Raw genomic sequence first — 25,372 nt, 5'->3', positions numbered from 1 at the left:
CGCCGAGACGAGACCGAAGCGTCCGTCGCCGGGGCTCCCGGCCCCGCAGCTCAGATTAGGAATGCAGACTGGGGCCGGTGGCCCGGATTTAGTTGGAAATCGGATGGGCACCGGGCAGCGTCTGTCGACCCCGCTGGGACCCGGGCCCTCCAGGGGCGAGGGGCTCACTGGATCTTCTTGCTGGGCCTGGGCGGCTGGGAGGGCTTTAGTAGGGCGGCAGAGTGTAGCCACAGCTGTAGCAGGATGACGGCGTGGCAGATGTGCAGAGCGGCGGAGCTGCAGGGCGTCGACGGGTACGTGTTCCACGACAGCTCGATCAGTCCGAGCACCAGGAGCCTGAGGGACGGGAAAAAGTGGGTAGGAACAAGCGACGGGGCCCGCGTCCGGCGGCACGGCCTAGCGGCTTGAACACGGGGCTGGGAGTCGGAGGGTCACGGGTTCTAATCTCCGCTCTGCCGCTCGTCTGCCGTGCAGCTTCGGGCGGGTCGCTTCGGCGCTCAGAACGGTGCTCGGCCCTTGGTAAGCGCTTAATGGGTGCCATCGTTATTCATTCAATCGATCGTATTTACTGAGCGCTTGCTGTGCGCAGCGCTTGGGAAGTACAAGTTGGCATCATCTAGAGACGGTCCCTGCCCTACAGCGGGCTCACAGTCTAGAAGGGGGAGACAGACAACAAAACGTATAAAACAAATAAGTAGACTATGTACAAGTAAAATAGAGTAATAAATACGTACAAACATATATACAGGTGCTGTGGGGAGGGGAAGGAGGTAAGGCGGGGGGGATGGATGGGGAGAGGAAGGAGGAATTATTATTCTCTGGGCCTCCGTGACCTCATCTGTAAAATGGGGGTTGAGACGTGGGACAGGGGACTGTGTCCAACCCGACTGGCTGGCACACAGTAGGCGCTTAATACCCTAATTATTAAGATTATTATTATCACCCTTGACTCCTTCTCCCCTTCCCCCAGCCTTCGTCGTTGGCTCGAGGGGCCAAGAGCCGCTCCGGGCCTCGGGTCGCTCCCTACCTGAGGAGATGGGTGAACCAGCGGGCGGGCACGGCCCACAGGAGGTAGGGCAGCGTGTGGAAGTACCACACGTAGAACTGGTAATGCAGGGATCGGCTGAAGCAGATGCCGATGAAGTTGGAGGTGAAGAGGACGGAGACGATCTGTGCGGAGCCGTTAAGGTCGAGGCTCCTGGCGAGCCCCTACTCTGTTGAGTGGCACCCCTACTCCCTATCGAGAAACAGCAAGACACAATGGCTACAGCACGGGCCTGCCCGGGACTCGTGGCTCAGTGGAAAGAGCCCGGGCTTTGGAGTCCGAGGTCATGGGTTCCAATCCCAGCTCCGCCACTTGTCAGCTGGGTGACTCTGGGCAAGTCACTTCACTTCTCTGGGCCGCAGTTCCCTCATCTGGAAAATGGGGATGAAGACTGTGAGCCCCCCGTGGGACAACCTGATCGCCTTGTAACCTCCCCAGCGCTTAGAACGGTGCTTTACACATAGTAAACGCTTAATAAATGCCATTATTATTATTCTAATCCTGGCTCCGGCACTTGTCAGCTGTGTGACTTTGGCCAAGTCACTTCAATTCTCTGGACCTGTTACCTCATCTGTAAAATGGGGATTAAGACTGGGAGCCCCATGCGGGACAACCTGATTGATTGATTCATTCATTCAATCGTATTTATTGAGTGCTTACTGTGTGCAGAGCACTGTACTAAGCACTTGGGAAGTACAATTTGGCAACATATAGAGACGGTCCCTACCCGACAGCGGGCTCACAGTGAAGCAGGATCCGAGAAACACGAACAGGGGATGACAAACCCGTATTCCAGACCCGTGGGGGTGGGAGGGATTCCGCCTCATTCATTCAATCGTATTTATTGAGTGCTTACTGTATGCAGAGCACTGTACTAAGCGCTTGGGAAGTACAAGTTGGCAACATCTAGAGACGGTCCCTACCCAACAGCGGGCTCACAGTCTAGGCCAGCTGGGGATCTAGAGCTCATCTTGTATCCCCCCCAGTGCTTAGAACAGTGCTTGGCACATAGTAAGCGCTAACAAATGCCATCATTATTATTATTATTAAACCCGGCTTGTCTGCGGTGTGACTTTGGGCAAGTCACTTCCCTTCTCCGGACCTCAATTCCCTCACCTGTCAAATGGGGATTGAGACTGTGAGCCCCCACGTGGGACAGGGACTTTAACCCGATTTGCCTGAATCCACCCCAGCACTTAACACAATGCCTGGCACACAGTAAGCGCTTAACAAATACCATCATTATTATTATTAAACCCGGCTTGTCTGCGGTGTGACTCTGGGCAAGTCACTTCCCTTCTCCGGACCTCAATTCCCTCACCTGTCAAATGGGGATTGAGACTGTGAGCCCCACGTGGGACAGGGACTTTAACCCGATTTGCCTGAATCCACCCCAGCACAATGCCTGGCACATAGTAAGCGCTTAACAAATACCATCATTATTATTATTATTAAACCCAGCTTGTCTGCGGTGTGACTCTGGGCAAGTCACTTCCCTTCTCCGGACCTCAATTCCCTCACCTGTCAAATGGGGATTGAGACTGTGAGCCCCACGTGGGACAGGGACTTTAACCCGATTTGCCTGAATCCACCCCAGCACAATGCCTGGCACATAGTAAGCGCTTAACAAATACCATCATTATTATTATTATTAAACGCGGCTTGTCTGCGGTGTGACTCTGGGCAAGTCACTTCCCTTCTCTGGGCCTCAATTCCCTCACCTGTCAAATGGGGATTGAGACTGTGAGCCCCTACGTGGGACAGGGACTTTAACCCGATTTGCCTGAATCCACCCCAGCGCTTAACACAATGCCTGGCACATAGTAAGCACTTAACAAATACCATCATTATTATTATTATTAAACCCGGCTTGTCTGCGGCGTGACTTTGGGCAAGTCACTTCCTTTCTCCGGACCTCAATTCCCTCACCTGTCAAATGGGGATTGAGACTGTGAGCCCCTACGTGGGACAGGGACTTTAACCCGATTTGCTTGAATCCACCCCAGCACTTAACAAATACCACCATTATTATTATTAAACCCGGCTTGTCTGCGGTGTGACTCTGGGCAAGTCACTTCCCTTCTCCGGACCTCAATTCCCTCACCTGTCAAATGGGGATTGAGACTGTGAGCCCCACGTGGGACAGGGACTTTAACCCGATTTGCCTGAATCCACCCCAGCACTTAGCACAATAACCGGCACACAGTAAGCGCTTAATACCATTATTATTATTATTATTATTATTATTATTAAACCCGGCTTGTCTGCGGTGTGACTCTGGGCAAGTCACTTCCCTTCTCCGGACCTCAATTCCCTCACCTGTCAAATGGGGATTGAGACTGTGAGCCCCACGTGGGACAGGGACTTCAACCCGATTTGCTTGAATCCACCCCAGCGCTTAACACAATGCCTGGCACATAGTAAGCGCTTAGGTATTAGTCTACCCTCGCCCCGCCGGCCCTCCCTATCCCCGCACCATCTCAGTCGAACCCAAACCGCGCCCTGCGAGCCTTCCGGAGGAGGAGGAGGCCGGGGCAAACAAAGGATATGGTTGGCCGTGAGGGGCTGGGGTCTGTTCTTCCTCCGGGAGGGGTCCTTCAGCAGGGACAGAATACTCTCTCCTGAGCTGCGGGGGAAGGAAGGGGCTGAGTTCCCGCACCCCAAAGCGCAGCCCCGTGCCCCCCGAGGGGCCCCCCGCTCACCTGAGCCACCGGCGAAGGGCGAAGAGCGCCAGCAAGCCCAGGTGGGCGGCCAGCAGCCCCAGGTGGAAGGCCCGGTGCAGGAAGAAGGCCTCGGGCAGGAAGCGCCAGTTCACCGTCCAGCGGAACAGGAACTGGCGGCCGAGGTCGAAGGAGCGCGACAGGTAGCCCGCCGGGTTCTCCAGGAGGAAGGGCAGTCCGAGCACCACCTGGGGAGGGGCTGCGGGGTTGGCGGGGCCTCGGGGACTCCTCCTTCCTGCGCGCGCCCCCCGAAGAGTTGCTTTAGGGAGGCCCGGGGAAGGGCCTCGGTTCAGGCTGGTTTGGGGGGAGGAGGGAGGGGAGGGGATGGGGAGGGGGGTCCAGCTGTACCTGCAGGAGGGCACAGAGGCCCAGCTTGGGAAGGGCCCCGTGGAGACCAAAGTGGGAGAGGAGGAGGAACAGCAGCCCCGGGGCAAAAAGGAGCACGTTCATCTTCACGGAGACAGCCAGGCTGCGGTCGGGGGCGGGGAGAAGCGGGCGGGGGCATCAGCCACGAGGATCCTGCACGGGTCCACCCCCCGGAGACCACCCCCACCACGGCCCTCGGCCTCCGCAACAGACCCCGGGGCCTCACCCACCCCTGCCCCCAATCCCCTGGCCTCCTGAGCCAAACCTAGGAGGCCCGGGGGGTTCGCCCTCCCACCGGGCCCCCGCCTCCCGGGAAGGGCAGCTGGGGTGTAAGGGGGGCACGCTGTCACGCTCAGCTCTGGGATGGGCTGCTAATAATAACGGTGCTACCCGTTAAGCGCTTAGAGAAGCTGCCCCTTTTAGACTGCGAGCCCACTGTTGGGTAGGGACTGTCTCTATATGTTGCCACTTTGTACTTCCCAAGCGCTTAGTACAGCGCTCTGCACATAGTAAGCGCTCAATAAACACGATGGATGATGATGATAGAGAAGCAGCGCGGCTCAGTGGAAAGAGCCCGGGCTTGGGACTCAGGGGTCAAGGGTCCGAATCCCGGCTCCGCCACTTGTCAGCTGGGTGGCTCTGGGCAAGTCACGTCACTTCTCTGGGCCTCAGTGACCCCATCTGGAAAAGGGGGATGAGGACTGGGAGCCCCACGTGGGACAACCTGATTACCTCGCGCTCGCCCCGGCGCTTAGAACAGTGCTTGGCACATAGTAAGCGCTTAACAAATGCCTTCACTGTTACTAAGCCAGCCGCTGATCTAAACACTGATGCTAAAAGCAGAGCTGGACGAGGACGGGGCGAGGAGGAGGGAACGGTGGGGAATTTCTTTCCAAGAATTGCTCTACGCACCCCAGGCAGACCCTGCCCCGGGGGTCACCTGTGCCAGCCGCCCCTTCCCGTGGCGTAAGGGACACAGCCCGGGCCTAAGAGTCAGAAGGTCACGGGTTCTAATCCCGGCTCCGCCACTTGTCTGCTCTGTGCCCATCCCTCCTCTGGGCCTCAGCTCCCTCATCTGTAAAACGGGGATGAAGACTGCGAGCCCCACGTGGGACAACCTCATGACCTTGTATCTCCCCCAGCGCTCAGAACAGTAAGCGTTGAACAAATGCCATGGTTATTAGCCCCGCTCCACCCCCGGCTGCACGGGGGCCGGGGGGTGACGAGGACGGGGAGCGGAGGGGACGGCGACCTGAAGCAGCCGCAGCCCCAGCCCCAGCGCTGGGCGAGCAGGAGGTTGATGCTGAGGAAGAGCAGGGCCATGGCCACGGGGTCGTTGAAGAGCCGCAGCACGAAGATGGAGTGGACGCGGTACGACGCGCAGCACATGAAGAAGAAGACGAACGGGGGCACCTGCGGGGGGGCCGGAGGGGCAGGGCTCCGTCCTCTGAGCCCTCGGCTCTTCCTCCCCGCCGCGACCGTCCGCCCCCCGGTCTCCCGGCCCCCCCCGGCCTCCCGGCTCCGTGCCCTTCCCCTTCCCTCACCCGGCGCGTCTGGCTGTAGATGCGGAAGACGAGCAGTAAGTTGGCGAGGTAGAGGCCGGCGAAGATGTGCTGGGCCAGGCGGATGTCGGTGCCCCGGCCCGTGGCGTAGTACAAGCCCATGAAGACGTACACGAAGCCGGCGGGGTAGCTGAGGCCCGGGAATGGGAACGTGCGGCTAAGCCCTTCGGACCGCGGAACTCCAACCCGGAGATCTGGGACCCCCGACCTATCTTCCGCGGTTGGCGGGGGCCCCGTGGAGACACAATCCCCACAAAAACCCGCACCCCCCCCCACAAAAGCACAACAGCGGTTGTGCCATGGGCGCGTCCGAGCGGCACCCGAGCCCGGGCCGGGGCGGCAGAAGTCGGGATTTCGGCCCGTCCCCATCCAACCCGCCGGCTCCGGACGTGTGAATTAATAATAATAATAACGTTGGTGTTTGTTAAGCGCTTACTGTGTGCAAAGCACCGTTCTAAGCGCTGGGGTAGAGACAAGGTGATCAGGTTGTCCCACGAGGGGCTCACGGTCTTCACCCCCGTTTTCCAGATGAGGGAACTGAGGCCCAGAGAAGTGAAGTGACTTGCCCGAAGTCGCACAGCTGACAAGTGGCGGAGCCCGGATTGGAACCCACGGCCTCTGACTCCAAAGCCCCCGGCTAGCTCCAGGACTAGGTGGGCCCCATTATTCCTTGCTGTAAATGGTATTTGCTGAGCGCTGATTATGTGAGAGGATTGTTTCTAATTCTAATTATTATTAGAGAAGCAGCGTGGCTCAGTGGGAAGAGCCCGGGCTTTGGAGTCGGAGGTTGTGGGTTCAAATCCCGGCTCTGTCGAGAGCCAGCTGTGTGACTTTGGGCGAGTCACTTCGCTTCTCTGGGCCTCAGTTCCCTCATCTGTAAAATGGGGATGAAGACTGTGAGCCCCCCGTGGGACAACCTGATCACCTTGTAATCTCCCCAGCGCTTAGAACAGTGCTTTGCACATAGTAAGCGCTTAATAAATGCTATCGTTATTATTATTATGTGCCAGGCACTGTACTAAAGTACTAGAGAAGCAGCGTGGCTTAGTGGAAAGAGCCCGGGCTTGGGAGTCAGAGGTCATGGGTTCCAATCCTGACTCTCCGCCACTTGTCAGCTGTGGGACTTTGGGCAAGTCACTTCGCGTCTCTGGGCCTCAGTTCCCTCATCTGTAAAATGGGGATGAAGACTGTGAGCCCCATGTGGGACAACCTGATCACCTTGTACCTACCCCAGGGCTTAGTACAGTGCTTGGCACATAGTAAGCGCTTAACAAACACCAGCATTATTATTACTAAGCGCTGGGGTAGATACCAGCTGATCGGGTTGGACACAGTCTCTGTCCCACATGGGGCTCACAGTCATTTATTCATTCGATTGTATTTACTGAACACCTACTGGGTGCAGAACAGCGCACGGCACTAAGCGCTTGGAACAGTACAATATAACGATAAACGGACACATTCCCTGCCCACTACAGTCTTTTTACAGGGCCTGGAATGCCCTCCCTCTGCCCATCCGCCAAGCTAGCTCTCTTCCTCTCTTCAAGGCCCTACTGAGAGCTCACCTCCTCCAGGATGCCTTCCCAGACTGAGCCCCTTCCTTCCTCTCCCCCTCGTCCCCCTCTCCATCCCCCTCATCTTACCTCCTTCCCTTCCCCACAGCACCTGCATATATGTATATATGTTTGTACATATTTATTACTCTATTTATTTATTTATTTTGTGCATATCTATTCTATTTATTTTGATTTGTTAATACGTTTGGTTTTGTTCTCCGTCTCCCCCTTTTAATAACGGCATTTGTTAAGCGCTTACTATGTGCAAAGCACATAGTTAAGCGCTGGGGGGATTCAAGGTGATCAGGTTGTCCCACGTGGGGCTCACAGTCTTAATCCCCATTTTTTTTTTTACAGATGAGGGAACTGAGGCTCAGAGAAGTTAAGTGACTTGCCCAAGGTCACACAGCAGACATGTGGCAGAGCCGGGATTCAAACCCATGACCCCTGACTCCCAAGCCCGGGCTCTTTCCACTGAGCCACGCTGCTTCCCTTTTAGACTGTGAGCCCACTGTTGCGTAGGGACCGTCTCTGTATGTTGCCGACTTGTACTTCCCAAGCGCTTAGTACAGTGCTCTGCACACAGTAAGCGCTCAATAAATACGATTGATGATGATGATGACTGTCTCTGTATGTTGCCAACTTGGACTTCCCAAGCGCTTAGTCCAGTGCTCTGCACACAGTAAGCGCTCAATAAATACGATTGATGATGATGATGACTGTCTCTGTATGTTGCCAACTTGGACTTCCCAAGCGCTTAGTCCAGTGCTCTGCACACAGTAAGCGCTCAATAAATACGATTGATTGATTGACAGATGAGGGAACTGAGGCCCCAGAGAAGTGAAGCGACTTGCCCGAGGTCACACGGCAGACATGGGGTGGAGCCGGGTTCAGAATCCAGGTCATCATCATCAATCGTATTTATTGAGCGCTTACTATGTGCAGAGCACTGTACTAAGCGCTTGGGGAGTACAAATTGGCAACATATAGAGACAGTCCCTACCCAACAGTGGGCTCACAGTCTAAAAGTGAGGTCCTCCTCACTCCCGGGCCCGGGCTCTCTCCACTGGTCCTCCAGTTTTCCAAACGTCCCCGTTTCGGACGATCTCTCCTCGGGCCCCCTTCCGGGCCCAGGGATGCCCCCCGCCCCCCCCGAATCGCTCAGGACACTCACACGAGGGGCCCGGTGTCACCCCGAAGCTGGGTGTAGTCATAGGTGCCGTTGATAACACCCTCCACCTCGGCCATGTAAGCCTTCCAGTCGATCTCGGTATCTGCAGGCAGGAAACAGTGGACCGATCGGCCGCGTATTTACCGAGCGCTTACTGTGTGCAGAGCGCTAAGTCACCATCATCACCATCATCAATCGTATTTATTGAGCGCTTACTGTGTGCAGAGCACTGTACTAAGCGCTTGGGAAGTCCAAGTTGGCAACACAGAGAGACGGCCCCTACCCAACAGTGGGCTCACAGTCTAGAAGGGGGAGACGGAGAACGAAACCAACCATACTAACAAAATAAAATAGAATAGATTCATTCATTCATTCAATCGTATTTATTGAGCGCTTACTGTGTGCGGAGCACTGTACTAAGAGCTTGGAAAGGACAAGTTGGAAACAAATAGAGACGGTCCCTACCCTCCAGACTGTGAGCTCGTTTTTGGGTAGGGACCGTCTCTATATGTTGCCAACTTGTACTTCCCAAGCGCTTAGTACAGTGCTTCGCACACAGTAAGCGCTCAATAAATACCATTGAATGAATGAAAGAATGAACAATCTCACTGTCTAGAGGGGGAGACAGACATTAATACAAACAGATAAAACAATAAATTACAGATACACACAGACAGATACATATGCGCTGTGGGGAGTCATTCATTCAACGGTATTTATTGAATAGATATGTACAAGTAAAATAAATAAATAAATGAACAGAGTAATAAATCCGTACGAACATATATACATATATACAGGTGCAGTGGGGAAGGGAAGGAGGTAAGATGGGGGGATGGAGAGGGGGACGAGGGGGAGAGGAAGGAAGGGGCTCAGTCTGGGAAGGCCTCCTGGAGGAGGTGAGCTCTCAATAGGGCCAAGCTAAGACGAGGGGGAGAGGAAGGAAGGGGCTCAGTCTGGGAAGGCCTCCTGGAGGAGGTGAGCTCTCAATAGGGCCAAGCTAAGTGCTTGGGAGGCAGCACCCTCCCCGCTTCGTCCCTCCCGTCCCGATCGGCAGCAGGGACCCACGGGGGATGGACGCCGGGAGAGGGTGGGGGTCTGCGGCCTGAGGTGGGGACGGGCCGGTCAGGGTAAAATGGCAACCCCGCAGCCCTGGCTCCCAGCTGGGCAAAGAGCTCCAGGAACCAGAATTAAACCGTGGTATTTATTGATGATGATGATGAGGGTACTTGTTAAGCGCTTACTATGTGCAAAGCACTGTTCTAAGCGCTGGGAAGGTTACAAGGTGATCAGGTTGCCCCACGGGGAGCTCACAGTTTTAACCCCCCTTTTACAGATGAGGGAACTGAGGCTCAGAGAAGTGACTTGCCCAAAGTCACACAGCTGACAAGCGGCGGAGGGGGGATTAGAACCCATGACCTCTGACTCCCAAGCCCGGGCTCTTTCCACTGAGCCACGCTGCTTCCACTTCCCACTGCTTGAGCGCTTACTCTATGCAGAGCGCTGTACTAAGCACTAGGGAGAGTACAACACAACAACATAATAATGATAATCATGGTATTGGCTAAGCTTTTACTATGTTCCAGGCACTGTACTAAGTACTGGAGAAAATACAGGCAAATCCAGTGGAACACAATCCCGGTCCCACATGGGGCTCACGGTCTTTCTTAATCCCCGCTTTACAGATGAGGTAACTGAGGCCCAGAGAAGAGGAGTGACTTGCCCAAGGTCACACAGCAGACACGTGGCAGAGCAGCGTGGCTCAGTGGAAAGAGCCTGGGCTTTGGAGTCAGAGGTCATGGGTTCAAATTCTGGCTCTGCCAACTGTCGGCTGTGTGACTTTGGGCAAGTCACTTAACTTCTCCAGGCCCTAGTTGCCTCATCTGTAAAATGGGGATTAAGACTGTGAGCCCCCTGTGGGACAACCTGATTACCTTGTAACCTCCCCAGTGCTTTGCACATAGTAAGTGCTTAATAAATGCCATTACTATTATTATTATTAATAATTAGAGCCATGGCCTTCTGGCTCCCAAAACGGTGCTCTATCCACTACGCCATCAGGTCTGAGCTCCCCAAAGGTCACCCCTCCCCCTTCTCCAACACCTCCAACTCTCAACGCTCTCCGCTACCCTCCGCTCCTTCCCAGCAGTATCTTCAGATGAGATCTCATCCCTCCTCTCAAGTGCTACTCCAGCCACCTGTGCTTTGGACCCCATTCCCTCTCATCTTATGAAATCTCTCGCCCCTTCCCTCCTCCACTCCTTAACGTCCGTCTTGAACTGCCCACTCACTGGTTCCTTCCCCTCTGCCTTCAAACATGCCCACGTCTCCCCCGTCCTAAAAAAACCCCTCTTGACCCCATCGCCCCTTCTAGTTATCGCCCCATCTCCCTCCTACCCTTCCTTTCCAAACTCCTAGAACGAGTCGTCTACACGCGCTGCCTCGAATTCCTCAACGCCAACTCTCTCCTCGACCCCCTCCAGTCTGGCTTCCGTCCCCTACACTCCACGGAAACCGCCCTCTCAAAGGTCACCGATGACCTCCTGCTTGCCAAATCCAACGGCTCCTACTCTGTCCTAATCCTCCTCGACCTCTCAGCTGCCTTTGACACTGTGGACCACCCTCTTCTCCTCAACATGCTATCCAACCTCGGCTTCACAGACTCCGTCCTCTCCTCTCCCGTTCTCCTTTTATCTCTCCGGTCGTTCATTCTCAGTCTCTTTTGCGGGCTCCTCCTCCCCCTCCCGTCCCCTTACTGTGGGGGTTCCTCAAGGGTCAGTTCTTGGACCCTTTCTGTTCTCTATCTACACTCACTCGGTGACCTCATTCGCTCCCACGGCTTCAACTATCATCTCTACGCTGATGACACCCAGATCTACATCTCCGCCCCTGCTCTCTCCCCCTCCCTCCAGGCTCGCATCTCCTCCTGCCTTCAGGACATCTCCATCTGGATGTCTGCCCACCACCTAAAACTCAACATGTCCAAGACTGAACTCCTTGTCTTCCCTCCCAAACCCTGCCCTCTCCCTGACTTTCCCATCTCTGTTGACGGCACTACCGTCCTTCCCATCTCACAAGCCCGCAACCCTGGTGTCATCCTCGACTCCGCTCTCTCGTTCACCCCTCACATCCAAGCCGTCACCAAAACCTGCCGGTCTCACCTCCACAACATTGCAGAGATCCGCCCTTTCCTCTCCATCCAAACCGCTACCTTGCTGGTTCGATCCCTCGTCCTATCCCGACTGGATTACTGCATCGGCCTCCTCTCTGATCTCCCATCCTCCTGTCTCTCCCCGCTTCAGTCTATACGTCACTCTGTTGTCCGGATTATCTCTGTACAAAAATGCCCTGGGCATGTCACTCCCCTTCTCAGAAATCTCCAGTGGCTTCCTGTCAACCTATGAATCAAGCAAAAACTCCTCACCCTGGGCTTCGACGCTGTCCATCCCCTCGCCCCCTCCTACCTCCCCTCCCTTCCCTCCTTCTCCAGCCCAGCCCGCACTCTCCGCTCCTCTGCCGCTGATCTCCTCCCCGTACCTCGTTCTCGCCCGTCCCGCCATTGACCCCCGGCCCACGTCCTCCCCCTGGCCCGGAATGCCCTCCCTCTGCCCATCCGCCAAGCTAGCTCTCTTCCTCCCTTCAAGGCCCTACTGAGAGCTCACCTCCTCCAGGAGGCCTTCCCACACTGAGCCGCCCTTTCCCTCTCCTCCTCCCCGTCCCCCCCACCCGACCCTCTTTCCCTCCCTACAGCACTTGTATAGATTTGTACAGATGTATCACTCTATTTATTTTACTTGTATATATTTAAAACTCTATTTTGTTAACAATGTACATACAGCTGTAATTCTATTTATTCTGACGGTTTGACACCTGTCTATATGTTTTGTTATGCTGTCTGTCTCCTCCTTCTAGACTGTGAGCCCGTTGCTGGGTAGGGACAGTGTCTATATGTTGTTGACTTGTACTTCGCAAGCGCTTAGTACAGTGCTCTGCACACAGTGAGTGCTCAATAAATACGACTGAATGAATATACCGTGCTGCTTAGCTGACACATTCCCTGTCTATAAAGAGTCTGTTTATTGTTCTATTGTACTCTTCCAAGTGCTTATTACATTGCTTTGCACACTGTAAACACTCAACAAAAGTAGTGAGGCTTAGTGACAAGACACCAGGCTTGGGAGGCTGAGGTCCGGGGTTCTAATCCCGCCTCTGCCGCTTGTCTGCTGTGTGACCTTGGGCAAGGCACTTCACTTCTCTGAGCCTCCGTTCCCTCCTCTGTACGCGTGGCTCAGTGGAAAGAGCCTGGGTTTCGGAGTCAGAGGTCATGGGTTCTAATCCCGACTCCGCCGCTTGTCAGCTGTGTGACTTTGGGCAAGTCACTTAGCCTCTCTGTGCCTCAGTTACCCCATCTCTAAGATGGGGATTAAGACTGTGGGCCCCACCTGGGACAACCTGATCACCTTATATCCTCCCCAGTGCTAAGAACAGTGCTTTGCACATACAAAGCGCTTAGCAAATACCAAAATTATTATTATTATTGAGACTCCCCAGCGCTTAGAGCAGTGCTTCGCATATAGTAAGTGCTTAACAAATACCATCATCATTATTATTATTATTGTCCGCTGTGTGACCTTGGGCAAATCACTTAACTTCTCTGTGCCTCAGTTCCCTCATCTGTAAAATGAGGATGGAGACTATAAGCCCCACGGGGGACAACGTGATTATCTTGTATCCACCCCAGAGCTTAGAGCGGTGCTTGGCACAAAGTAAGCGCTTAACAAATACCCTCATTATTATTATTATTATTATTATTATTCATAGATACTCAGTGCTTAGAACACTGCTTGACACATAGTAAGAGCTTCGCAATTACCATTATTATGCACATACTCAGTGCTTAGAAGAGTGCTTGACACATAGTAAGCGCTTAACAAATACCATCATTATTATTATTATTATTATGCATAGATACTCAGTGCTTAGAACAGTGCTTGACACATAGTAAGCGCTTAACAAATACCATCACTATTAATATTACTATGCATAGACACTCAGTGTTTAGAAGAGTGCTTGACACATAGTTAGGGCTTAACAAATATCATTATTATTATGCATAGATACTCAGCACTTAGAACAGTGCTTGAAACACTGTAAGCGCTTAATGCCATTATTATTATTATTATTATGCATAAATACTCAGCACTTAGAACAGTGCTTGACGCATAGTAAGCGCTTAACAAATAACATCATTATTATGCATAGATACTCAGCGCTTAGAACAGTGCTTGACAAATAGTAAGCGCTTAACAAATACCATCATTATTAATATTACTATGCATAGATAGTGCTTAGAAGAGTGCTTGACACATAGTAAGGGCTTAACAAATATCATTATTATTATGCATAGATACTCAGCACTTAGAACAGTGCTTGAAACATAGTAAGCGCTTAATGACATTATTATTATTATTATTATGCACTCAGTGCTTAGAACAGTGCTTGACACACAGTAAGCGCTTAACAAATACCATCATTATTATGCATAGATACTCAGCGCTTAGAACAGTGCTTGACACATAGTAAGTGCTTAACAAATGCCATCATATTATTATTATGCATAGATACTCAGCGCTTAGAACAGTGCTTGACAAATAGTAAGCGCTTAACAAATACCATCATTATTATTATTATGCATAGATACTCAGCGCTTAGAACAGTGTTTGACACATCTAGTAAGCACTTAACAAATACCATCACTATTAATATTACTATGCATAGATAGTGCTTAGAAGAGTGCTTGACACATAGTAAGGGCTTAACAAATATCATTATTATTATGCATAGATACTCAGCACTTAGAACAGTGCTTGAAACATAGTAAGCGCTTAATGCCATTATTATTATTATTATTATGCATAAATACTCAGCGCTTAGATCAGTGCTTGACACACAGTAAGCACTTAACAAATGCCATCATATTATTATTATGCATAGATACTCAGCGCTTAGAACAGTGCTTGACACACAGTAAGCGCTTAACAAATGCCATCATATTATTATTATGCATAGATACTCAGCACTTAGACAGTGCTTGAAACATAGTAAGCGCTTAATGCCATCATTATTATTATTATTATGCATAAATACTCAGCGCTTAGAACAGTGCTTGACACACAGTAAGCGCTTAACAAATGCCATCATATTATTATTATGCATAGATACTCAGTGCTTAGAACAGTGCTTGACAAATAGTAAGCGCTTAACAAATACAATCATTATTATTATTATGCATAGATACTCAGCGCTTAGAACAGTGCTTGACACATATAGTAAGCACTTAACAAGTACCATCATTATTAATATTACTATGCATAGATAGTGCTTAGAAGAGTGCTTGACACATAGTAAGGGCTTAACAAATATCATTATTATTATGCATAGATACTCAGCACTTAGAACAGTGCTTGAAACATAGTAAGCGCTTAATGCCATCATTATTATTATTATTATGCATAAATACTCAGCGCTTAGATCAGTGCTTGACACACAGTAAGCGCTTAACAAATGCCATCATATTATTATTATGCATAGATACTCAGCGCTTAGAACAGTGCTTGACACACAGTAAGCGCTTAACAAATGCCATCATATTATCATTATGCATAGATACTCAGTGCTTAGAACAGTGCTTGACAAATAGTAAGCGCTTAACAAATACCATCATTATTATTATTATGTATAGATACTCAGCGCTTAGAACAGTGCTTGACACATATAGTAAGCACTTAACAAATACCATCACTATTACTATTACTATGTATAGATTCTCAGCGCTTAGAAGAGTGCTTGACACATAGTAAGGGCTTAACAAATATCATTATTATTATGCATAGATACTCAGCACTTAGAACAGTGCTTGAAACATAGTAAGCGCTTAATGCCATTATTATCATTATTATTATGCATAAATACTCAGCGCTTAGAACAGTGCTTGACACACACTAAGCGCTAACAAATGCCATCATATTATTATTATGCATAGATACTCAGCGCTTAGAACAGTGCTTGACACACAGTAAGCGCTTAACAAATGCCATCATATTATTATTATGCATAGATACTCAGTGCTTAAAACAGTGCTTGACAAATAGTAAGCGCTTAACAAATACCATCATTATTATTATTATGCATAGATACTCAGCGCTTAGAACAGTGCTTGACACATATAGTAAGCACTTAAATACCATCACTATTAATATTACTATGCATAGGTAGTGCTTAGAAGAGTGCTTGACACATAGTAAGGGCTTAACAAATATCATTATTATTATGCACAGATACTCAGCACTTAGAACAGTGCTTGAAACATAGTGAGCGCTTAATGCCATCAGTATTATTATTATTATGCATAAATACTCAGTGCTTAGATCAGTGCTTGACACATAGCGCTTAACAAATGCCATCATATTATTATTATGCATAGATACTCAGCACTTAGATCAGTGCTTGACAAATAGTAAGTGCTTAACAAATACCATCATTATTATTATTATGCATAGATACTCAGCACTTAGAACAGTGCTTGACACATAGTAAGTCCTTAACAAATACCATCACTATTAATATTACTATGCATAGATTCTCAGCTCTTAGAAGAGAGCTTGACACATAGTAAGGGCTTAACAAATATTATTATTATTATCATTAATATTACTAAGCATAAATTCTCAGCGCTTAGAACTGTGCTTGACACACAGTAAGTGCTTAACAAATGCCATCATATTATTATTATGCATAGATACTCAGCGCTTAGAACAGTGCTTGACAAATAATAAGTGCTTAACAAATACCATCATTATTATTATTATGCATAGATACTCAGCACTTAGAACAGTGCTTGACACATAGTAAGCGCTTAACAAATACCATGATTATTATTATTATTATGCATAGATACTCGGCGCTTAGAACAGTGCTTGACACATAGTAAGTCCTTAGCAAATACCATCACTATTAATATTACTATGCATAGATTCTCAGCGCTTAGAAGAGAGCTTGACACATAGTAAGGGCTTAACAAATATTATTATTATTATCATTAATATTATTATGCATAAATTCTCAGCGCTTAGAACTGTGCTTGACACATGGTAAGCGCTTAACAAATGCCATCATTACTATTATGGATAGATACTCAGCGCTTAGAACAGTGCTTGACAAATAGTAAGCGCTTAACACCATCATTATTATTATTATTATGCATAGATACTCAGCGCTTAGAACAGTGCTGGACACATAGTAAGCGCTTAACAAATACCATGATTATTATTATTATTATGCATAGATACTTGGCGCTTAGAACAGTGCTTGACACATAGTAAGTCCTTAACAAATACCATCACTATTAATATTACTATGCATAGATTCTCAGCGCTTAGAAGAGAGCTTGACACATAGTAAGGGCTTAACAAATATTATTATTATCATTAATATTATTATGCATAAATACTCGGCGCTTAGAACTGTGCTTGACACATAGTAAGCGCTTAACAAATGCCATTATTATTATTATTATTATGCATAGATACTCAGCGCTTAGAACAGTGCTTGACACATAGTACGCGCTTAACCAATGCCATCATTATTATTATTACTATGCATAGATACTCAGCGCTTAGAACAATGCCTGACACATAGTAAGCGCTTAACAAATACCATCATCATTATTATGCATAAATACTCAGCACTTAGAACAGTGCTTGACACATAATAAGCGCTTAACAAATACCATCATCGTTATTATTATGCATCAATACTCAGCGCTCAGAACAGTGCTTGACACATAGTACGCGCTTAACAGATACCATCACTATTATTATTATTATTTTGCGTAAATACTCAGCGCTTAGAACCGTGCTTGACACATAGTAAGCGCTTAACAAATGCCATTATTATTATTATTATTATTATGCATAAATACTCAGCGCTTAGAACAGGGCTTGACACATAGTAAGCGCTTAACAAATACCATCATTATTATGATATATGTTTGCACATATTTATTACTCTATTTTACCAGCACATATTTATTCTACTGATTTTATTTTGTTAATATGTGTTGTTTTGTTGTCTGTCTCCCCCTTCTAGACTGTGACCCCGCTGTCGGGAAGGGACCGTCTCTACATGTTGCCGACGTGGACTTCCCAAGCGCTTAGTACAGTGCTCTGCCCACAGGAAGCGCTCAATAAATACGACTGATTGATTGATTGACCGTCTCTACACGTTGCCGACGTGTACTTTCCAGCGCTTAGTACAGTGCTCTGCCCACAGGAAGCGCTCAATAAATATGAATGAATGAATAGCAAACGCTTAATAAATGCTATTATTATTATTATTTGCTGTGCTTCCCAAGCGCTCAGTCCAGTGCTCTGCCCACAGGAAGCGCTCAATAAATACGATTGAATGAATGAATAGCAAGCGCTTAATACATGCTATTATTATTATTTGCTGTCCTTCCCAAGTGCTTAGTCCAGTGCTCTGCCCACAGGAAGCGCTCAATAAATATGAATGAATGAATAGCAAGCGCTTAATAAATGCTATTATTATTATTATTTGCTGTCCTTCCCCAGCGCTCAGTCCAGTGCTCTGCCCACAGGAAGCGCTCAATAAATATGAATGAATGAATGAAGAGCAAGCGCTTAATAAATGCTATTATTATTATTTGCTGTCCTTCCCAAGCGCTTAGTCCAGTGCCCTGTCCACAGGAAGCGCTCAATAAATACGATTGAATGAATGAATAGCAAGTGCTTAATAAATGCTGTTATTATTATTATTATTTGCTGTCCTTCCCAAGCGCTTAGTCCAGTGCTCTGCCCACAGGAAGCGCTCAATAAATATGATTGAATGAATGAATAGCAAGCGCTTAATAAATGCTATTATTATTCTTATTTGCTGTCCTTCCCAAGCACTTAGTCCAGTGCTCTGCCCACAGGAAGCGCTCAATAAATATGAATGAATGAATGAAGAGCAAGCGCTTAATAAATGCTATTATTATTATTATTTGCTGTCCTTCCCAAGCGCTTAGTCCAGTGCTCTGCCCACAGGAAGCGCTCAAGAAATATGAATGAATAGCAAGCGCTTAATAAATGCTATTATTATTATTATTATTTGCTGTCCTTCCCAAGCGCTTAGTCCAGTGCTCTGCCCACAGGAAGCGCTCAATAAATATGAATGAGTGAATGAAGAGCAAGCGCTTAATAAATGCTATTATTATTATTTGCTGTCCTTCCCAAGTGCTTAGTCCAGTGCTCTGCCCACAGGAAGCGCTCAATAAATATGAATGAATAGCAAACAATTAATAAATGCTATTATTATTATTTGCTGTCCTTCCCAAGCGCTCAGTCCAGTGCTCTGCCCACAGGAAGCGCTCAATAAATATGAATGAGTGAATGAAGAGCAAGCGCTTAATAAATGCTATTATTTTTGCTGTCCTTCCCAAGCGCTTAGTCCAGTGCTCTGCCCACAGGAAGCGCTCAAGAAATATGAATGAATGAATAGCAAGCGCTTAATAAATGCTATTATTATTATTATTTGCTGTACTTCCCAAGCGCTTAGTCCAGTGCTCTGCCCACAGGAAGCGCTCAATAAATATGAATGAGTGAATGAATAGCAAGTGCTTCATAAATGCTATTATTATTATTATTATTTGCTGCCCTTCCCAAGCGCTTAGTCCAGTGCTCTGCCCACAGGAAGCACTCAATAAATATGAATGAGTGAATGAAGAGCAAGCGCTTAATAAATGCTATTATTATATTTGCTGTCCTTCCCAGGCGCTTAGTCCAGTTCTCTGCCCCCAGGAAGCGCTCAGTAAATATGAATGAATGAATAGCAAATGCTTAATAAATGCTATTATTATTATTATTATTAGCTGTCCTTCCCAAGCGCTTAGTCCAGTGCTCTGCCCACAGGAAGCGCTCAATAAATATGAATGAATGAATAGCAAATGCTTAATAAATGCTATTATTATTATTATTAGCTGTCCTTCCCAAGCGCTTAGTCCAGTGCTCTGCCCACAGGAAGCGCTCAATAAATATGAATGAATGAATGAATAGCAAGGGCTTAATAAATGCTATTTTATTATTAATTGCTGTCCTTCCCAGGCGCTTAGTCCAGTGCTCTGCCCACAGGAAGCGCTCAATAAATATGAATGAATGAATGAATAGCAAGGGCTTAATAAATGCTATTTTATTATTAATTGCTGTCCTTCCCAGGCGCTTAATCCAGTGCTCTGCCCACAGTAAGAGCTCAATAAATATGAATGAATGAATGAATAGCAAGGGCTTAATAAATGCTATTTTATTATTAATTGCTGTCCTTCCCAGGCGCTTAGTCCAGTGCTCTGCCCACAGGAAGCGCTCAAGAAATATGAATGAGTGAATGAAGAGCAAGCGCTTAATAAATGTTATTATTATATTTGCTGTCCTTCCCAAGCGCTTAGTCCAGTGCTCTGCCCACAGGAAGCGCTCAATAAATATGAATGAATGAATAGCAAACGCTTAATAAATGCTATTATTATTATTATTATTATTTGCTGTCCTTCCCAATCGCTTGGTCCAGTGCTCTGCCCACAGGAAGCGCTCAATAAATATGAATGAGTGAATGAAGAGCAAGCACTTAATAAATGCTATTATTATATTTGCTGTCCTTCCCAGGCGCTTAGTCCAGTTCTCTGCCCACAGGAAGCGCTCAGTAAATATGAATGAATGAATAGCAAATGCTTAATAAATGCTATTATTATTATTATTATTAGCTGTCCTTCCCAAGCGCTTAGTCCAGTGCTCTGCCCACAGGAAGCGCTCAATAAATATGAATGAATGAATGAATAGCAAGGGCTTAATGAATGCTATTTTATTATTATTTGCTGTCCTTCCCAGGCACTTAGTCCAGTGCTCTGCCCACAGGAAGCGCTCAATAAATATGAATGAATGAATGAATAGCAAGCGCTTAATAAATGCTATTTTATTATTAATTGCTGTACTTCCCAGGTGCTTAGTCCAGTGCTCTGCCCACAGTAAGAGCTCAATAAATATGAATGAATGAATAGCAAGGGCTTAATAAATGCTATTATTATTATTATTATTAGCTGTCCTCCCCATGCGCTTAGTCCAGTGCTCTGCCCACAGGAAGTGCTCAATAAATATGAATGAATGAATGAATAGCAAGGGCTTAATAAATGCTATCATTATTATTATTATTTGCTGTCCTTCCCAATCGCTTGGTCCAGTGCTCTGCCCACAGGAAGTGCTCAATAAATATGAATGAGTGAATGAAGAGCAAGCACTTAATAAATGCTATTATTATATTTGCTGTCCTTCCCAGGCGCTTAGTCCAGTTCTCTGCCCACAGGAAGCGCTCAGTAAATATGAATGAATGAATAGCAAATGCTTAATAAATGCTATTATTATTATTATTATTAGCTGTCCTTCCCAAGCGCTTAGTCCAGTGCTCTGCCCACAGGAAGCGCTCAATAAATATGAATGAATGAATGAATAGCAAGGGCTTAATAAATGCTATTTTATTATTAATTGCTGTCCTTCCCAGGCGCTTAGTCCAGTGCTCTGCCCACAGGAAGCGCTCAATAAATATGAATGAATGAATGAATAGCAAGGGCTTAATAAATGCTATTTTATTATTAATTGCTGTCCTTCCCAGGAGCTTAGTCCAGTGCTCCGCCCACAGGAAGTGCTAAATAAATATGAATGAATGAACAGCAAATGCTTAAAAAATACTATTATTATTATTTGCTGTCCTTCCCAAGAGCTTAGTCCAGTTCTCTGCCCACAGGAAGCGCTCAATAAATATGAATGAATGAATAGCAAGGGCTTAATAAATGCTACTTTATTATTAATTGCTGTCCTTCCCAGGCGCTTAGTCCAGTGCTCTGCCCACAGGAAGCGCTCAATAAATATGAATGAATGAATGAATAGAAAGGGCTTAATAAATGCTCTTTTATTATTTGCTGTCCTTCCCAGGCGCTTAGTCCAGTGCTCTGCCCACAGTAAGCGCTCAATAAATACGATTGAATGAATGAATAGCAAGCGTTTAATAAATGCTATTATTATTATTATTATTATTTGCTGTCCTTCCCAGGCGCTTAGTCCAGTGCTCTGCCCACAGTAAGAGCTCAATAAATATGAATGAATGAATGAATAGCAAGGGCTTAATAAATGCTATTTTATTATTATTTGCTGTCCTTCCCAGGCGCTTAGTCCAGTGTTCTGCCCACAGGAAGCGCTCAATAAATATGAATGAATGAATAGCAAACTCTTAATAAATGTTATTATTATTATTACTATTATTATTTGCTGTCCTTCCCAAGCGCTTAGTGCAGTGCTCTGCCCACAGGAAGCGCTCAATAAATATGAATGAATGAATAGCAAGCACTTAATAAATGCTATTATTATTATTATTATTTGCTGTCCTTCCCAAGCGCTTAGTCCAGTGCTCTGCCCACAGGAAGCGCTCAATAAATATGAATGAATGAATAGCAAGCACTTAATAAATGCTATTATTATTATTATTATTTGCTGTCCTTCCCAAGCGCTTAGTCCAGTGCTCTGCCCAAAGTAAGAGCTCAATAAATATGAATGAATGAATGAATAGCAAGGGCTTAATAAATGCTATTTTATTATTATTTGCTGTCCTTCCCAGGCGCTTAGTCCAGTGCTCTGCCCACAGGAAGCACTCAATAAATATGAATGAATGAATGAATAGCAAGGGCTTAATAAATGCTATTTTATTATTAATTGCTGTCCTTCCCAGGCGCTTAGTCCAGTGCTCTGCCCACAGTAAGAGCTCAATAAATATGAATGAATGAATGAATAGCAAGGGCTTAATAAATGCTACTTTATTATTAATTGCTGTCCTTCCCAGGCGCTTAGTCCAGTGCTCTGCCGACAGTAAGAGCTCAATAAATATGAATGAATGAATCAATGGCAAGGACTTAATAAATGCTATTATTATTATTATTATTAGCTGTCCTTCCCAAGCGCTTAGTCCAGTGCTCTGCCCACAGGAAGCGCTCAATAAATATGAATGAATGAATAGCAAGGGCTTAATAAATGCTATTTTATTATTAATTGCTGTCCTTCCCAGGCGCTTAGTCCAGTGCTCTGCCCACAGTCAGAGCTCAATCAATATGAATGAATGAATGAATAGCAAAGGCTTAATAAATGCTATTACTATTATTATCTGTCCTTCCCAAGCGCTTAGTCCAGTGCTCTGCCCACAGGAAGCGCTCAATAAATATGAATGAATAGCAAATGCTCAATAAATGCTATTATTATTATTACTATTTGCTGTCCTTCCCAAGCGCTTAGGCCAGTGCCCACAGGAAGCGCTCAATAAATACGATTGAATGAATGAATGATGATGGAGGATCAGGAAGACGTCACTTCCGGCCCCGCTGCTCTCCCCCTCCCCCCCCCGCCCGCCCGCCACACACAGAGAGAAAACGCGCCCGCCCGCGCGCGCGCCCCCGCGCGGCGGGCCACTCACATGGCACCGTGTGTATGACCCAGTGGTTGATGCCCACCTCCGCCAGGCAGAGGCAGGCGGCCACCAGCGGCGTGTAGCGGGGCTCGAGCAGCAGCAGGCGGCCCTCCCGCCACAGGCGCCGCGCCTGCGGGACCCAGCGGGCCCCGACCCCCGCCGGCACCCCCGCGGGGACCCGCTTCCTCAGCCCCGCCGCCATCTTCCCGGACACACGGGCAGACCGGGACCCCGCTGCCCGCCGCCCGGACGGGGGCGCATGCGCGGGGAGCCGGGGGCGCCTGCGCGGGCACCCGGGAGCCGGGAGCGCATGCGCGGAGAAAGGGAGGGGGCACGCGGGGAGCAGGGGGCGCATGCGCGGGGAACGGGGAACACGTGGAGGGGCCGGGAGCGCATGCGCGGGGAACGGGGACGGCAGGGAGCAGCGGGACGCATGCGCGGAGAACGTGGACGGCAGGGAGCAGCGGGACGCATGCGCGGAGAACGGGGAACACATGGTTGGGGCCGAGAGTGCATGCGCGGAGAACGGGGACCGCAGGGCGCAGTGGGACGCATGCGCGGAGAACGGGGACGGCAGGGAGCAGCGGGATGCATGCGCGGAGAACGGGGAACACATGGTTGGGGCCGAGAGTGCATGCGCGGAGAACGGGGACGGCAGGGAGCAGCGGGACGCATGCGCGGAGAACGGGGATCACATGGCGGGGGCCGAGAGCGCATGCGCGGAGAACGGGGACCGCAGGGAGCAGCGGAACGCATGCGCGGAGAACGGGGAACACATGGAGCAGCGGAACGCATGCGCGGAGAAGGGAACACATGGGGGGCCGGAAGCGCATGCGCGGAGAACGGGGACCGCAGGGAGCAGTGGAACGCATGCGCGGAGAACGGGGAACACATGGGGGGGGCCGGAAGCGCATGCGCGGAGAACGGAGACCACATGGGGGCCGGAAGCGCATGCGCGGAAAACGGGGACTGCAGGGGAGCGCATGCGGGGAGAACGGGCAATGCAGGCACGAAGACTCAGGAGCACATAACAAAATAATAATAATGGCATTTATTAAGCGCTTACTATGTGCAAATCACTGTTCTAAGCGCCGGGGAGGTTACAAGGTGATCAGGTTGTGGGGCTCACAGGCTTAATCCCCATTTTACAGATGAGGGAACTGAGGCCCAGAGAATCAATCAATCGTATTTATTGAGCGCTTATTGTGTGCAGAGCACTGTACTAAGCGCTTGGGAAGTATAAGTTGGCAACATAGAGACGGTCCCTACCCAACAATGGGCTCACAGTCTAGAAGGGGGAGACAGAGAACAAAACAAAACATATTAACAAAATAAAATAAATGGAATAGATATGTACAAATAAAATAAATAAATAGAGTTATAAATACGTATATACATACATACAGGTGCTGTGGGGAAGGGAAAGAGGTAGGGCGGGGGGGATGGGGGGTGAGGGGGAGAGGAAGGAGGGGGCTGAGTGTGGGAAGGCCTCCTGGAGGAGGTGAGCTCTCAGTAGGGCCTTGAAGGGAGGAAGAGAGCTCGCTTGGCGGATGTTGGGAGGGAGGGCATTCCGGGCCAGGGGGATGACGTGGGCCGGGGGTTGACGGCGGGACAGGCGAGAACGAGGTACAGTGAGGAGATTAGCGGTGGAGGAGCGGAGGGTGCGGGCTGGGCTGCAGAAGGAGAGAAGGGAGGGGAGGTAGGAGGGGGCGAGGGGATGGACAGCCTTGATGCCCAGGGTGAGGAGTTTCTGCCTGATGCGCAGATTGATCGGTAGCCACTGGAGATTTTTGAGGAGGGGACTGACATGCCCAGAACGTTTCTGGACAAAGACACTGCAGGCAGCAGCGTGAAGTATGGAAGTGAAGTGACTTGCCGAAAGTCACACAGCTGACAAGCGACGGAGCGGGATTTGAACCCATGACCTCTGACTCCAAAGCTCGGGTTCCTTTCCACTGAGCGACGCTGCTTCACATGCGCGAAAAACGTGGAACACAGGGAGCAGGGGAGCGCATGCGCGGAGAACGGGCAATGCGCGCACAAGAACCCGGGAGCACATGCGCGGAGAACGGGGAACGCAGCGAGCTGGGGGGCGCAGGGGCGGAGAACGGAGAACGCAGGGAGCCGGGGGGCGCATGCGCGGAGAAAGGAGAACTCATGGAGCAGGAGAGCGCATGCACGGAGAACAAGGAACGCAGGGAGCAGGAGAGCGCATGCACGGAGAACAAGGAACGCAGGGAGCATGGGAGCGCATGCGCGGAGAACGGGGAACGCAGGGAGCAGGGGAGCGCATGCGCAGAGAAAGGAGAACGCATGGAGCAGGTGGCGCATGCGCGGAGAACGGGGGACGCAGGGAGCGGGGGGGCGCATGCGCGGAGAAAGGAGAACGGAAGGAGCAGGGG

At 48.8% G+C, this 25,372-nt stretch overlaps 1 protein-coding gene across 2 annotated transcripts; it reads right to left on the bottom strand.

Annotated features, from left to right (window-relative positions):
- Positions 1-70: 70 nt before the first annotated feature.
- On the bottom strand, positions 71-23,177 carry ALG3 (ALG3 alpha-1,3- mannosyltransferase). Of its 2 annotated transcripts, XM_038743942.1 has the most exons (9): positions 22,977-23,177; positions 8,424-8,523; positions 5,676-5,823; positions 5,384-5,544; positions 4,114-4,234; positions 3,748-3,953; positions 3,595-3,671; positions 1,028-1,172; positions 71-336 (listed from the first exon to the last, which is right to left on the bottom strand). In XM_038743942.1, the coding sequence occupies exons 1-9, from the start codon at positions 23,170-23,172 to the stop codon at positions 165-167; spliced, it is 1,326 nt and encodes a 441-aa protein (XP_038599870.1). In that variant the 5' UTR covers positions 23,173-23,177; the 3' UTR covers positions 71-164. The 2 variants fall into 2 exon arrangements, with proteins under 2 accessions (XP_038599870.1, XP_038599879.1); XM_038743951.1 differs by lacking the exon at positions 5,384-5,544 and having other exon boundaries at positions 23,014-23,177.
- Between the last annotated feature and the right edge of the window lie 2,195 nt (positions 23,178-25,372).

The sequence above is a fragment of the Tachyglossus aculeatus genome, chromosome 1 (genome assembly GCF_015852505.1).
Source record: "Tachyglossus aculeatus isolate mTacAcu1 chromosome 1, mTacAcu1.pri, whole genome shotgun sequence".
NCBI classification, from domain to species: Eukaryota; Metazoa; Chordata; class Mammalia; order Monotremata; family Tachyglossidae; genus Tachyglossus; species Tachyglossus aculeatus.
Note: the sequence above shows the minus strand (reverse complement) of the source record. Positions and strands in the feature narration are given on the sequence as shown.

Bases quoted from the DNA above. Each gene is read 5' to 3' on its own strand.
- ALG3 (XM_038743942.1), bottom strand. From the start codon at position 23,172: ATGGCGGCGGGGCTGAGGAAGCGGGTCCCCGCGGGGGTGCCGGCGGGG. The intron at 4,235-5,383 runs GTCGCCGTCCCC...CCCCGACCGCAG, and splicing joins TGGGGCTGCGGCTGCTTCAG to CCTGGCTGTCTCCGTGAAGA. The intron at 3,954-4,113 runs GTACAGCTGGAC...GCCCCTCCCCAG, and splicing joins GCCTCTGTGCCCTCCTGCAG to GTGGTGCTCGGACTGCCCTT.